The sequence below is a fragment of the Ornithodoros turicata genome, chromosome 1 (assembly GCF_037126465.1).
Source record: "Ornithodoros turicata isolate Travis chromosome 1, ASM3712646v1, whole genome shotgun sequence".
NCBI classification, from domain to species: Eukaryota; Metazoa; Arthropoda; class Arachnida; order Ixodida; family Argasidae; genus Ornithodoros; species Ornithodoros turicata.
Window position 1 is genome coordinate 235,561,060 of NC_088201.1, and position 15,242 is coordinate 235,576,301.

At 52.7% G+C, this 15,242-nt stretch overlaps 4 protein-coding genes, 1 non-coding gene and 1 pseudogene across 5 annotated transcripts; 3 read left to right on the forward strand and 3 right to left on the reverse strand.

Moving 5' to 3' along the window:
* Window positions 1-577: 577 nt before the first annotated feature.
* Window positions 578-1,227, forward strand: LOC135379116 (histone H2A-like). The gene has a single exon (XM_064612372.1). It carries the CDS (start codon window positions 662-664, stop codon window positions 1,118-1,120), a length of 459 nt encoding a protein of 152 aa, XP_064468442.1. The 5' UTR covers window positions 578-661; the 3' UTR covers window positions 1,121-1,227.
* Window positions 1,228-1,635: 408 nt separating this feature from the next.
* Window positions 1,636-2,574, reverse strand: LOC135379117 (histone H3-like). Its single transcript, XM_064612373.1, has one exon. It carries the CDS (start codon window positions 2,404-2,406, stop codon window positions 1,957-1,959), a length of 450 nt encoding a protein of 149 aa, XP_064468443.1. The 5' UTR covers window positions 2,407-2,574; the 3' UTR covers window positions 1,636-1,956.
* A 5,832-nt stretch (window positions 2,575-8,406) lies between these two features.
* On the reverse strand, window positions 8,407-14,438 carry LOC135379124 (uncharacterized; annotated as a pseudogene).
* On the forward strand, window positions 10,317-10,435 carry LOC135379817 (5S ribosomal RNA). Its single transcript, XR_010419272.1, has one exon. It is a non-coding gene; the product is annotated as a 5S ribosomal RNA (ribosomal RNA).
* On the reverse strand, window positions 10,439-12,897 carry LOC135379122 (histone H2B). Its single transcript, XM_064612378.1, has one exon. The coding sequence runs from the start codon at window positions 11,404-11,406 to the stop codon at window positions 11,032-11,034; it is 375 nt and encodes a 124-aa protein (XP_064468448.1). The 5' UTR covers window positions 11,407-12,897; the 3' UTR covers window positions 10,439-11,031.
* Window positions 11,516-12,170, forward strand: LOC135379112 (histone H2A-like). The gene has a single exon (XM_064612368.1). The coding sequence runs from the start codon at window positions 11,605-11,607 to the stop codon at window positions 12,061-12,063; it is 459 nt and encodes a 152-aa protein (XP_064468438.1). The 5' UTR covers window positions 11,516-11,604; the 3' UTR covers window positions 12,064-12,170.
* Window positions 14,439-15,242: the final 804 nt, after the last annotated feature.

Sequence of the window (15,242 nt, forward strand, 5' to 3'; positions counted from 1 at the left end):
ACGGTGTCGCCGCTGGACACACTTTGGCGGCGAGCCGCCCGTTTGCGTCGCTTTCTTTCCTCGGAAGAGAGCTGAAATCCATCGTCGTCTTCGTCCCAAGACGATGTCTCGAAGAAGTGGGAGTTACGGTCGTGTTCCGATCCTGTGGAGGAAGACTCGGAGAGGTGGTCCATGTCCGGGTTGTCCCTATCGTCGAGCGAGTCGGCCAGTTCTTGCGAGCCGTCCGTGTTGGCGACCGTGAGTTTCGCTGCTTGCCGAAGAAGTGCCATCTTGCCAGGAAGAACAGCTTCAAAGCGAGCCACTACAGCAATAGGATCAGCCGCAAGCATCCGTCGAAGCGAAGGCTGAAGCCCTGAGAAGGGCTGGCGTGAGAGGCGCTGGCGCGCCGCAGAGCCGGAGCGATGCGAACAAGCGTCCGCCTCGGAGGAGAGCTGGCGAGCAAATGACGGGCGTCCGGTGAGGAGAAGAGCGGAGACGCGTCCTCACTCTCCGAGAGCCAGCGAAGGAATCCTTCTCGAACCGCCCGTCGCTCGCTGCAAGCCTTGCTTTTCGGGGAACCGTACGCGGGAACGCCATTCGCTGCTTCCCGCCGGGCTCAGTCGCGCCGTGAGCGGCCCGCCATTGGTGCGCTTTCTCCGCCACGTGACCGCGCGTCTCCCGAATGCCGGCAGGCGCCGCAAAATGCTCGCCAGCATTGCTTAGTGGCTTCGGCCAGTCTGTCGTTAACCTCTCTAGCGTCAACATCATGTCAGGTCGTGGAAAAGGTGGAAAAGCCAAGGGAAAGAGCAAGACCCGGTCCAGCAGGGCAGGGCTCCAGTTTCCCGTCGGTCGTATTCATCGTCTCCTGCGCAAGGGCAACTACGCCGAGCGTGTGGGAGCAGGCGCCCCCGTTTACCTGGCCGCCGTGCTCGAATACCTCGCTGCTGAAGTGCTCGAGTTGGCGGGCAACGCCGCTCGCGACAACAAGAAGACGAGGATCATCCCCCGTCACCTCCAGCTGGCCATCCGCAACGACGAGGAGTTGAACAAGCTGCTGTCGGGCGTCACCATCGCGCAGGGTGGCGTGTTGCCCAACATCCAGGCCGTCCTCCTGCCCAAGAAGACGGAGAAGAAGGCCTAAGCCTACCGGACACCGCGAGGAAGAACACAAAACGGTCCTTTTCAGGACCACCACATGTTTGTCACGGTGGGCTAGCGCACTGCGAGTAGAAAAAACCCTGAATCTGCTTTGTGTCCTGTTTCTTGCATGCATGACGGCGCGTTTGCGCCTTTTCCTGTCGCTCGAGTGGTGACAACGTTACCTCCCACCCCTTTATTTATTTATCGTTAATATTAGTCGTCGTCTGTCTTGTTAACGGTAACATGGTCTTCTCGCCGTCCCCTTTTGTGCAAAAGCGCGTCAACATACAGACAGAACCGCGCCATGGCTGGCGGCTCTCGGAATTCCGGAGCGGTCGGTCGAATGCCGCGCTTCCCGTTCACTCGTTTTATTTATTTATTCCTTCATTCATTTATTTAGTCAGTTATTCAATCACCTATGCAGCTAAGGGATCCGCTTTAAATTTTTAAAAACCTGATGGAACAAAACACACCGCTTTGGCGCGTGTAAAAAAAAAAAAAAAAGAAAAGAAAAGGCACCTTTCCTTCTGTTTATTAGCACTGTCGCTTATGAGCATCATGGGAAACGTTCGCTTCCCGTTTCGCTGGCGGCAAACTCCTTGGGCGTTTGGGACAACGAGAGCACTACGAAGAGCGCGCGCCACGCACGACAATAAAGGCCCCGTGCTCACGCCAGCCCAAGAAATGTGCCCCCAGCAAAACTTACTTGCTCTTATGCGCATCCAACAGCTCGCGTTTGGGTTTCAACGCAGTGCAAAGCCTTTGCAGTAAGCAATTGGGTGGCCCTGAAGAGGGCCGTTTGTTTGTTGTTGTTGCTGCTGTGTCGAAGCGGGCCGTCTAAGCACGTTCGCCGCGGATGCGACGAGCCAGCTGGATGTCCTTTGGCATGATGGTGACGCGCTTGGCGTGGATGGCGCACAGGTTGGTGTCCTCGAACAGGCCGACAAGGTAGGCTTCGCTGGCCTCCTGCAGTGCCATCACGGCGGAGCTCTGGAAGCGCAGGTCGGTCTTGAAATCCTGGGCGATTTCGCGGACCAGGCGCTGGAAGGGCAGCTTGCGGATGAGCAGCTCCGTGGACTTCTGGTAACGGCGGATTTCACGCAGGGCGACCGTGCCGGGCCTGTACCTGTGAGGTTTCTTGACGCCTCCGGTGGCCGGCGCGCTCTTCCTTGCAGCCTTGGTGGCCAGCTGCTTCCTGGGTGCCTTGCCACCGGTACTCTTGTATCGCAAACTGATACTGATGGAACACCTATGAGAGAGGTGCCCATCTCCTATAATTTTGCCCATCCGTTTCCAATGGAAGCTATCACCAACTCTTTCCCATATCGTTTGCGACCGGGTATCCGAAGATTCCCGTTGCTGTTTTCACACTTGAAGTCCGACTGAATGCCTTATTCCAAGCATTCCGCCTTGCCTTCTGTGTCCTTCCGCTCCATCGGACGTTCCGGCTGAACTAGCCTCCTGATTTCCGTGATGTAGTTTAAACTTTATGATGCTTTGTTGAATCCTGAAACCCTTACACTGCCACACCTTCTTGAATTCCCCTACGCCCAATCGTTTTAGTTCCCTTCCCAGCCATTGTCTCACGTAGAAGCTTATTCTATTTATAACTCTTTCTTCTGTCCATGCCTCAGCTCCGTGTGTTACCCGACAACGGTTTATCCATCCCTGATATGTTGTTTCTGCTGCCACTAATTGGAAGAATTTGTACTCTCTTTTGTTTAACCTGACTAGTTCGTGTCCCATTGCTTCCTCGTATGAGAGAGAAGTTAGTTTAAAATATTTTTTAACACTTTCCCACACCCTCCTAATTACCATGCAGTCAAAAACTGCGTGGGCTACCGTTTCCGGGGCTCTGCACATGAGACAGTTCCCGTCTGAGGATTTTTTCCAGACGTAAAACTTATTTCGCACAGGAATTACTTCGTGAGCAACCTTCCAGAGAAGACTTTTCCTACTGTCTTCCAACCAAAACCGCCTAATACGCTGCCACGCTTGTGGAACTAAGTTGCTTACTGCCTCCTCTTCTACTTTTGTTCTAAGTGTTCTGTAAAAATCTCTTGCTTTGTAGGTTGTAAAGTCACCATTTGTGTCCAAGTTTTTAAGTTCTTTCACTGTATCTTTCCCCAATTTATATGCCCACGGCAGGTAGGCCGATTTTGCGCTGGATATTTCAATTCTCCCTGGGATAAATCTTCTCAATGTGAAGCCTAGCCAGAATTTTGCCATTTTGTTACCTACTCCGTCTCCTTCTAAAGAGTTGTATATTCCTTTTACCAGGTGTGCCTTTGCCAGAGATTCTAATTCTGGAATATCTAATCCTCCTTTGTCCATAGATAATGTTAATTTTTTTTGGCTGACCCATTGGGTTCTCCCATTCCAGATAAAATTAAAAATTAATTTCTTAAGGAAAGTTGTCACTGGCTTTTTCACTCCCTCAACGCTGAATAGGTATGACCATTTGGGAATGATCAACGTCTTCACAATTCGGGCCCTAGTGAAGAGCGGGTGTTCTGTGTGCCCGATTTTATCCATAACCTGTTTACTTTCCTGCAGTTTTTTGCTAAAATTACTTTCCGCCACCCCCATCTTGTTGTAATAGATACCTAGAATTTTAATTTCTAATTCTGTCTTAACGCCTAGGTCTCTTTTTTTCTGCAAACCACCTAGGTATAGGCAAGCCGACTTGCTTTTATTTATTTCCGCGCCGCTTATACTCCCCCATTCATTCATCGTTGTAAATAGTTCTAAAGCCGAAGACTCGTTCTTGACTATAACTGTAAGGTCGTCGGCATAAGCAATAATAGCTTTTTCTTCTCCCGCAAAGGGTAGTGGGACCGATTGTATTAGACTGTTGGAATTTATTTTTTGCAATAGAGAGTCGAATGCAATGACATACAGCAGCGGGGAGAGGGGACAACCCTGTCTTACCCCTTTCCCAATTTTTAAAGGTTCACTAATTACCCCATTAACTACGACCGAACTAGTCGGTTTTTTATACAAAGTTCTAATGGCTGCTATCAAAGCCGGGTCTATTTCTTTATTCTGTAGTTCCTTAAATAAAAAATCGTGTTCTATTCTATCGAAAGCATTTCTCTGATCGACCGCGATTAGTAATCCTTCGATTTTCCTATCGGCCGTCCATGTCAAGATGTCTCTAAGTTCGGTGTTTTGCCTATTGATATTCCTACCTGGCACTGAGGCGCCTTGGAAGTTAGAGATCTTATGCTCTATGCCAATCGAAAGTCTGTTGGCTAAGGCCTTACTCAGTATTTTTAAGTCCCCATTGAGTAGCGTTATGGGCCTCCAGGAACCCAAATGCTCCTTTCTATTTTCATCTTTACATATTAAAATTATGTGCCCATTTAAAAACCTAGTTCCAAAGGATCCTTTTTTGATTCCTTCGTTAAAGACTTTTGCCAGTATCGGTCCCAGGATATTCGCATATTTTTTATAAAACCCGTTACTAATGCCATCAGGTCCTGGTGACTTTCTTTCCTTAAGTTGTCTTATTATGTTTATGACCTCGTCGGAGCTGAACTCTACGCCTGGGGCGGAGTGTGTCTCAGTTTGTGACAAGCTGCAGGAGGCCCCTGCGTACAGGGCTTCAAAGAAGCGCTTGGCCTCCGCCGCCATCGTTGCGGCCGTTTCCAGCCGGGTTCCGTCGTCGGCTACCAGGGCCTCCATAGGCCTCCTGGCCTGTGCCGTCTCTTTTGCCAGTAACTCACGAGAACACCATGCTTCGTTCTCAAAGGATTCCCGCGCAATGCGGTATCTGGCAGCTTCCCATCGCTCCTCCCACAGGAGGTGCAAGTGTTCCGTTGCTTGCTCTTTAGTGACGCCGGTCAAAATGGATTCCCCTCTTTCCAAGGCTCTAAGATGGCCCTGTAGAGTAACCAGGTCCTGACGGCGTTGTCTCGCTTTCTCTTTGCCCCAGTGTCTTAAAGTGTTTTTTATCTGTTCCTTTGTTTCCTCCCACCAGGGGAGCCATTCACCGTTCTCCTGAGGCCGACGCCGGATGAGTCTGCTTATGTCGTTATCAATGTCTTTGTCTTCAAGGAGACTTGTGTTCATTCTCCACGGATGCATTTGGGGACCCGTGCCACCGACGCCTCTCAAAGTGAGCAGAACCCCTCTATGGTCGGTGATACCTATTGTGTCCACGACTGAGATTCTGGATGTTCTTACAGAAATCCCCTTTGATGCGTAAAAGCGATCGAGTCTGTTGCCCGCACTTTGTCGCCATCGGGTGTAACCCCTGTCCCCTGCCACAGCATGGCACCACAAGTCTACCATCTGCTTACACTCTACTAGGTAAGCTAGTTCTTTAGCGCCCCTTGAGTTTCTGTGAGTTCCCCTGGACGAGTCAACGGCTTTGTCTAATACGCAATTATAATCTCCTCCCATGAGACAGTCATGGCTTCCCATTAGAAATTTTGGCAATTCTTCCCTGAAAAAGGTAAAACTACTCTCAGCTTTATTTGGTGCATAGATGCTTAGAATGGACAAATGTTCCCCGTTTATTCTTAAAGTTAGTTTAATTATCCTTCCGTTTATGTCCCTGTCCCAATTCAATACTGTAACATTCCTGGTTTTTAGAATAATTATACCTACCCCTCTGGAGTTATGGGAACCGAAGCTCCAGTAAGATTTAACTTTAAAGGTTTCCTCGAGTTGGACTACTTCTGCTCGTTTAAAAACATGGCTTTCTTGCAGTAACAAGATTGTGACACCTAGGAATTTTGCTAAGTCTATTACTTGATTTTGCTTTACCCTGTCCCTAAAACCTCGAGCATTGAGAGTTAAAATTTTGACGTCCATCTGAATTGGTTAGTGTGGCTGACAAAGCGGTCTATACAAGAGTGTTTTCCTTTTTCTGGAGCTCCTTCTGAGGACCCGTTTGGGTGTCTCAAATGTGCCTTCTTCGCTGGAGCTACTGCCACACCTGAGTGTCTCCTCCATTAGGGTCTCGTCTCCCTCATGTTCACTTTCAGATGCTGTGCATGAGACCAGCGAATCGGGCGTGGTCATCACAGTAGTGGAGGAAGCAGTCTCCTCATCCGAGGAAGCGGCCTCCTCCCCCTCCCGCCCCTGCACCACATCCGATGGTCGCGTTTCTGGGACTACGGAAACGTCCGATGAGGGCTCCTCCCGTGTACCGTCCACGTTCGTCCCACACTGCACCTCCTGTTCACCAACAGGGTCCGACACAATACTCTCCTGTTGTTGTGCAACAGGGTCCGGCAAAATACTCTCCTGTTGTTGTGCAACAGGGTCCAACACAATACTCTCCTGTTGTTGTGCAACAGGGTCCGACACAATACTCTCCTGTTGTTGAGCAACAGGGTCCTTTTGCAATTTCTCCTGTTCCGGGTCATCGGAGATTGCTCCCCGCTGATCCCCAACAGGGTCCTCCATTAAGCTCTCCTGCCCAGGGGTATCTGGGCCTTTTTCCTGCAGTTCCCTGGTAGGGTCTTTTTGCAAAGTCACCCGGTTGGAATCATTAGGAACATCCCGTTCCCGCCAATCTCCAGTAGGGCCGTTTCGTGGCTCTGTCTCCTCCTCTGGAGGATCCCACCACTGCACTGTCACCTCCCCATTCGCCCCTCTCTCTTCATTCACCTCAACTCGGGACGGCAGCGCGGGAAAGTCATCCTGATCCTCACGCCACGCGTTAGACACGATGGGGACAGCCCACACACTCCCAACACTCTTGGACACACGTGCAGGTGCCCTGTTCCGGCCACAGCCGCACTCTCCCGCGCCCCAGGCGCCGCACAACCGGCACTTTACCGCCCTGCATTCCCTTGCCATGTGTCCTGGCTGCTGGCACTTTGCGCAGCATTTTTTAACTCCCCTGTAATAGCATTCAACCACGATGCCATCTACCGTTAGGAAGTTGGGGATGGTAGTGACCGCCTCCACTAGAGCGATGCGGTTGCCTGTCTCGCAATCCGCATGATCCCCCGAATAGCGCTCCCGGACGAGCTTGAGAACCTTGCCATATTTACCAAGCTCCGCCCGGAGGTGGGTGTCATCATAGTCAATAGGGTAACGGAAAACCGTGACCCTCTTGACCTTGGATCCTATGGCCTCCACCTCTGCCTTATACCCCGCGAAGTCTAAACTCCCTGTCTCTTTCACCGAGCGGGCGCCCTCGAGGGAATTCATTACAAATTCATAGAAGCCACTCCCCCGCACTTGGGCCCCTTTTACCATGCCCGGAGCTATTCTTTTCGCGGCCGTTAGAACGTCCTTCCCAAAGAACCCTCTGGGGGCTCGCACCTTAAAAGCCAAGGGCCTCTCCCTTTCGTCCATGGCTAAAAGCTACACAGACATGCACTTCAAAACACAAAATCACACACTGTGGGTGAAACACCTCTGTACAAGTTGTACTAGGCTGAGTACACTATGATGTACCCAGAAATATAGGGGGTACACACTGGGAATTAAGTAACAATACCTGAGACACGAAGAAGCTATACTAACGCTGAACCAACTGAAGCACGTTTTCAAAATGCACTGCGACCCCCAGTTTGTCCTTGCAACACTTAATAGAGGTATTATGCTGATAACGCAAATTCACATTCTCGGAACTCACTGAGATATCGCAAATGTTGCGCACACTAAAGGTAAGAGAAATTACTAACGCAGCGCTACGTAAGCACCGTATGAAACACTGCCGAAAAGGAGGCACATAAGTAAACACTGTAATTCTGTTGCACAGGTACCCCAGTATACGTAGAAGCAACCAAATGAGCACTGCCGAAATTAAACAGAGTAAGTGGGTACAGACTAAATTATTCTGCTAGTAAAACAACGAAAGCTCCGCTCACCCAAAGCTGTCCAAAGCAGCACAGAGGCGGACGTTACACCGCACGTAGACCGGTCACGCCATCTAGTGCAACAGCGGCGAAATCACGCACGCTGCGGTAACGCCATCTATTGAAACACGACGTAAACACGAACACTCACACGCGTGGAAGCTTTCCACACACAGAAACACACACAAAACACCCTAGAAAACCGAGGGGCCCTGGTCCGGGTGAGCCGGGGGCCCCTTTCCGCCGCACACACCACAAATGCACAGGCTGCACAAGCGGGAGCACTCACACTATCGAAAAACACCGATCAGGCTTAGCCCACGTGGTCTTCACGTCGCACAAACTATCCCTCGCCGAAAATGGGCCCCGCGGCGCACACAACACTCCTTCAGGTGAGCCAGGGAAACCCCGCCGCCTCGCTGAAATCACACGACGTCCAGATAGCCAGCAGTCTGCTTGGTACGTGCCATTCTAGCCTGTGCTGTAGCCGGGACTCAACGAAAACGGTGTGCCGCGACGCTGGGACGACTTCAACTGAGGGGCTCCCACGTCCACGGCACGATTGCTCGCCGCGCCGACCAATCGGGGAGCAGCTGCAGGTCGCCAGAATGCCGGCGGCCGCGGCGCGCGATATGCTGCTCCCGCGACGATCGCTGCCCTTTTTAAATTAATTCTCTGTCATTGTTTCAATTTGCGTAATCTGTCACCGTGTGCGTCTGCCTGTCCTTCCTTCATTTATCTACTGATGCACAGCCCTTCTTTCTGCCACGCTTTCAGGCGAATTTTTTATTTATTTTTATTCTTCTTCTTTCAAGTGCAGCACTCTGGTCCCTTGTGGCAACGGCCACAACAGTGCCGACGCTAACGAACGTAAATGAATGAGCCAGCGAACGAACGAACGAAAGCATGCATTTCTGACACGTCGATACTGCTCGTGGCGTCCGCTGCCCAAAACGGCCCCCTAATGGTGCTCGTACCTTTGCTGCAGCCGGCCAGGCGCTTTATTTTGCACTGTGCGCGTCGGCACCGGGAAGCAAAAGGTAGCGAGCGAACGCAACACTAACACTGCAAAACCTCTCTCGTTGGGTGTTTTCCATGCTAACGCATAGGCGAGCCTCACGCTCAGGCTTTTGGGTGGCCCTGAAGAGGGCCGTTTTTTGTGTCTGCTGTTTTCGTGGACGCTGGTCTGGATATCCGCGGAGCGAGTCGCTTAGCCACCGAAGCCGTAGAGGGTGCGGCCCTGGCGCTTGAGGGCGTACACGACGTCCATCGCAGTCACCGTCTTGCGCTTGGCGTGCTCGGTGTAAGTCACAGCGTCGCGGATGACGTTCTCCAGGAATACCTTGAGCACTCCACGGGTCTCCTCGTAGATGAGTCCAGAGATGCGCTTCACGCCACCGCGGCGAGCCAGACGGCGGATAGCAGGCTTGGTGATGCCCTGGATGTTGTCCCGAAGAACCTTGCGATGACGCTTGGCTCCTCCTTTGCCGAGACCCTTGCCACCTTTTCCTCTGCCTGACATAGCTGCTACCTCTGCTGGAATGCGATGCGAGCGAGCGACTGATGCTTGCATACGGCGCTCGCACGCCGGCCACGACGGAGGCGCCTCTCTGGCCAATGGGGAGGCAGTTCGCGCGTCCCGCAAAATGCTGCGCCAGCGGCCGTCGGCGGAATGCCCGTGTCGTCTGCTGCATGTACTCGCTTTTACTGTTCTCTCTGTTTAATTTATTTATTTATATATTTATTTATTAAAAACCGGGGCCGCTTATCTAGCTAGATGTATGCATGTGTGCCCCTTTAAACCCTTGCTGAGTCCCTTACCGACTCATCCCCTTTCTTGTGATTATTATTATTCCTTTGGTTAGCGGCAATTTGACATCTTCCGCGCTTTCGCCTCTGCGCTAAGCCGTCGCGCTCTCGCCGTCTTTCCCACGCTGCTCGCTACCTGCTCCAATAGTTTGTTTGTTTATTTTTCCCTCCGTCCGACTACGTCCGAAAACCGCAACGTCGTACAGCCGCGTTCTCCAAAAATTGGACTCCACGCCGCCTCTACATGCGATTTCCGCTACGCGCCGCTTCTCTCTTTCTTGCTATCGTCGTTGCTAGTATTCTCGTCACTAACATGACAGCTGTTATCATTGCACGTAACCATGCAGTAGCCCCACAAACGAGGCGCGAGCTGCTCCGTTTATTTCTCCGCCGAAATACCAACGTAATCGCGCGCAGGGACAACCAAATGCGCAAGGCGTTGGTTCGAGTACCGTGGCTGGCTAACCTTTTCACTGGCATCCTTCTCTGTTCAAGAAAAGCGCGTTCAACTGCGCTTCGTCCGCCAGCGCACGATACAATTCGTGCAGTTAAGCATGCCCTCTCGCCATCGGCCATACCATGCTGAATACGCCGGTTCTCGTCCGATCACCGAAGCTAAGCAGCATTGGGCTCGGTCAGTACTTGGGAGGGAGACCACCTGGGAACACCGAGTGCTGATGGCATCCTTTTCTTTTTTTTCTTCTTTTTTTTCCTAGTCGTTCACTGTGTCCGCATGATTTTCGCTGCCTGCAACAGTGCCTCCTGTTATTCTTTCTCTCTCTTCCTTTAATTTCCACTATTGTTTTCGCACTCCGCGCGTCATTGGCGCGAGCGCAACGGTTTGCAGTTTCGTGCGCATTGTGTTTGTGTATTTATTTATTTATTTATGTGTTGCTTGCTTGTATTCTGTTTTTTTTTTTTTTTTTTGTATCACTCCCGCTTGTCTGCTAATTTATTTGTGTCGCTCCCTCTTTATTACTGTTGTTATTATTATTATTATTCTGCCGTGGCGTCGCACCACACGAAAGAAAAGGGAGCACACCAGTAAATAAATAAATACATACATACATACGTACGTACGCAAACAAATAAAGAAAAAAGCAAAGAGTCAGGCGCGCACAGACAGAGACATACATACACACACACACACACAGACAGACACAAGAGCATTTTGGGTTTTTTCTACATGTCACGCAAGAACGCTCCGCCCCTGCGGAAAGCATTTGGGGTGGCCCTGAAAAGGGCCTTTGGTTGTTCTGGGTGGTGGTCGAACCGCAGCTTACTTGGAGCTCGTGTACTTGGTGACGGCCTTGGTACCTTCGGACACGGCGTGCTTGGCCAGCTCGCCGGGCAGCAGCAGGCGCACGGCGGTCTGTATCTCCCTACTGGTGATGGTCGACCGCTTGTTGTAGTGCGCCAGGCGCGAGGACTCGGCAGCGATGCGCTCGAAGATGTCGTTCACGAAGCTGTTCATGATGGACATGGCCTTGCTGGAAACGCCCGTGTCGGGATGTACCTGCTTCAGGACTTTGTAGATGTAGATGCTGAAGCTCTCCTTCCTCCTGCGCTTCTTCTTCTTCTTGTCCGTGGCACGGACGTTCTTCTGCGCCTTGCCGGCCTTCTTGACCGCTTTGCCCGAAGGTTGGGGTGGCATGATGGCAGTGCTTCCAGCAACGTACTCGGAGAGGAATGCCCGTTTCCCTTCTCGAACCGCCCGTCGCTCGCTGCAAGCCTTGCTTTTCGGGGAACCGTACGCGGGAACGCCATTCGCTGCTTCCCGCCGGGCTCAGTCGCGCCGTGAGCGGCCCGCCATTGGTGCGCTTTCTCCGCCACGTGACCGCGCGTCTCCCGAATGCCGGCAGGCGCCGCAAAATGCTCGCCAGCATTGCTTAGTGGCTTCGGCCAGTCTGTCGTTAACCTCTCTAGCGTCAACATCATGTCAGGTCGTGGAAAAGGTGGAAAAGCCAAGGGAAAGAGCAAGACCCGGTCCAGCAGGGCAGGGCTCCAGTTTCCCGTCGGTCGTATTCATCGTCTCCTGCGCAAGGGCAACTACGCCGAGCGTGTGGGAGCAGGCGCCCCCGTTTACCTGGCCGCCGTGCTCGAATACCTCGCTGCTGAAGTGCTCGAGTTGGCGGGCAACGCCGCTCGCGACAACAAGAAGACGAGGATCATCCCCCGTCACCTCCAGCTGGCCATCCGCAACGACGAGGAGTTGAACAAGCTGCTGTCGGGCGTCACCATCGCGCAGGGTGGCGTGTTGCCCAACATCCAGGCCGTCCTCCTGCCCAAGAAGACGGAGAAGAAGGCCTAAGCCTACCGGACACCGCGAGGAAGAACACAAAACGGTCCTTTTCAGGACCACCACATGTTTGTCACGGTGGGCTAGCGCACTGCGAGTAGAAAAAACCCTGAATCTGCTTTGTGTCCTGTTTCTTGCATGCATGACGGCGCGTTTGCGCCTTTTCCTGTCGCTCGAGTGGTGACAACGTTACCTCCCACCCCTTTATTTATTTATCGTTAATATTAGTCGTCGTCTGTCTTGTTAACGGTAACATGGTCTTCTCGCCGTCCCCTTTTGTGCAAAAGCGCGTCAACATACAGACAGAACCGCGCCATGGCTGGCGGCTCTCGGAATTCCGGAGCGGTCGGTCGAATGCCGCGCTTCCCGTTCACTCGTTTTATTTATTTATTCCTTCATTCATTTATTTAGTCAGTTATTCAATCACCTATGCAGCTAAGGGATCCGCTTTAAATTTTTAAAAACCTGATGGAACAAAACACACCGCTTTGGCGCGTGTAAAAAAAAAAAAAAAAGAAAAGAAAAGGCACCTTTCCTTCTGTTTATTAGCACTGTCGCTTATGAGCATCATGGGAAACGTTCGCTTCCCGTTTCGCTGGCGGCAAACTCCTTGGGCGTTTGGGACAACGAGAGCACTACGAAGAGCGCGCGCCACGCACGACAATAAAGGCCCCGTGCTCACGCCAGCCCAAGAAATGTGCCCCCAGCAAAACTTACTTGCTCTTATGCGCATCCAACAGCTCGCGTTTGGGTTTCAACGCAGTGCAAAGCCTTTGCAGTAAGCAATTGGGTGGCCCTGAAGAGGGCCGTTTGTTTGTTGTTGTTGCTGCTGTGTCGAAGCGGGCCGTCTAAGCACGTTCGCCGCGGATGCGACGAGCCAGCTGGATGTCCTTTGGCATGATGGTGACGCGCTTGGCGTGGATGGCGCACAGGTTGGTGTCCTCGAACAGGCCGACAAGGTAGGCTTCGCTGGCCTCCTGCAGTGCCATCACGGCGGAGCTCTGGAAGCGCAGGTCGGTCTTGAAATCCTGGGCGATTTCGCGGACCAGGCGCTGGAAGGGCAGCTTGCGGATGAGCAGCTCCGTGGACTTCTGGTAACGGCGGATTTCACGCAGGGCGACCGTGCCGGGCCTGTACCTGTGAGGTTTCTTGACGCCTCCGGTGGCCGGCGCGCTCTTCCTTGCAGCCTTGGTGGCCAGCTGCTTCCTGGGTGCCTTGCCACCGGTACTCTTACGAGCAGTCTGCTTGGTACGTGCCATTCTAGCCTGTGCTGTAGCCGGGACTCAACGAAAACGGTGTGCCGCGACGCTGGGACGACTTCAACTGAGGGGCTCCCACGTCCACGGCACGATTGCTCGCCGCGCCGACCAATCGGGGAGCAGCTGCAGGTCGCCAGAATGCCGGCGGCCGCGGCGCGCGATATGCTGCTCCCGCGACGATCGCTGCCCTTTTTAAATTAATTCTCTGTCATTGTTTCAATTTGCGTAATCTGTCACCGTGTGCGTCTGCCTGTCCTTCCTTCATTTATCTACTGATGCACAGCCCTTCTTTCTGCCACGCTTTCAGGCGAATTTTTTATTTATTTTTATTCTTCTTCTTTCAAGTGCAGCACTCTGGTCCCTTGTGGCAACGGCCACAACAGTGCCGACGCTAACGAACGTAAATGAATGAGCCAGCGAACGAACGAACGAAAGCATGCATTTCTGACACGTCGATACTGCTCGTGGCGTCCGCTGCCCAAAACGGCCCCCTAATGGTGCTCGTACCTTTGCTGCAGCCGGCCAGGCGCTTTATTTTGCACTGTGCGCGTCGGCACCGGGAAGCAAAAGGTAGCGAGCGAACGCAACACTAACACTGCAAAACCTCTCTCGTTGGGTGTTTTCCATGCTAACGCATAGGCGAGCCTCACGCTCAGGCTTTTGGGTGGCCCTGAAGAGGGCCGTTTTTTGTGTCTGCTGTTTTCGTGGACGCTGGTCTGGATATCCGCGGAGCGAGTCGCTTAGCCACCGAAGCCGTAGAGGGTGCGGCCCTGGCGCTTGAGGGCGTACACGACGTCCATCGCAGTCACCGTCTTGCGCTTGGCGTGCTCGGTGTAAGTCACAGCGTCGCGGATGACGTTCTCCAGGAATACCTTGAGCACTCCACGGGTCTCCTCGTAGATGAGTCCAGAGATGCGCTTCACGCCACCGCGGCGAGCCAGACGGCGGATAGCAGGCTTGGTGATGCCCTGGATGTTGTCCCGAAGAACCTTGCGATGACGCTTGGCTCCTCCTTTGCCGAGACCCTTGCCACCTTTTCCTCTGCCTGACATAGCTGCTACCTCTGCTGGAATGCGATGCGAGCGAGCGACTGATGCTTGCATACGGCGCTCGCACGCCGGCCACGACGGAGGCGCCTCTCTGGCCAATGGGGAGGCAGTTCGCGCGTCCCGCAAAATGCTGCGCCAGCGGCCGTCGCGAATGCGGATGTGTCCCGAAGAACCTTGCGATGACGCTTGGCTCCTCCTTTGCCGAGACCCTTGCCACCTTTTCCTCTGCCTGACATAGCTGCTACCTCTGCTGGAATGCGATGCGAGCGAGCGACTGATGCTTGCATACGGCGCTCGCACGCCGGCCACGACGGAGGCGCCTCTCTGGCCAATGGGGAGGCAGTTCGCGCGTCCCGCAAAATGCTGCGCCAGCGGCCGTCGGCGGAATGCCCGTGTCGTCTGCTGCATGTACTCGCTTTTACTGTTCTCTCTGTTTAATTTATTTATTTATATATTTATTTATTAAAAACCGGGGCCGCTTATCTAGCTAGATGTATGCATGTGTGCCCCTTTAAACCCTTGCTGAGTCCCTTACCGACTCATCCCCTTTCTTGTGATTATTATTATTCCTTTGGTTAGCGGCAATTTGACATCTTCCGCGCTTTCGCCTCTGCGCTAAGCCGTCGCGCTCTCGCCGTCTTTCCCACGCTGCTCGCTACCTGCTCCAATAGTTTGTTTGTTTATTTTTCCCTCCGTCCGACTACGTCCGAAAACCGCAACGTCGTACAGCCGCGTTCTCCAAAAATTGGACTCCACGCCGCCTCTACATGCGATTTCCGCTACGCGCCGCTTCTCTCTTTCTTGCTATCGTCGTTGCTAGTATTCTCGTCACTAACATGACAGCTGTTATCATTGCACGTAACCATGCAGTAGCCCCACAAAC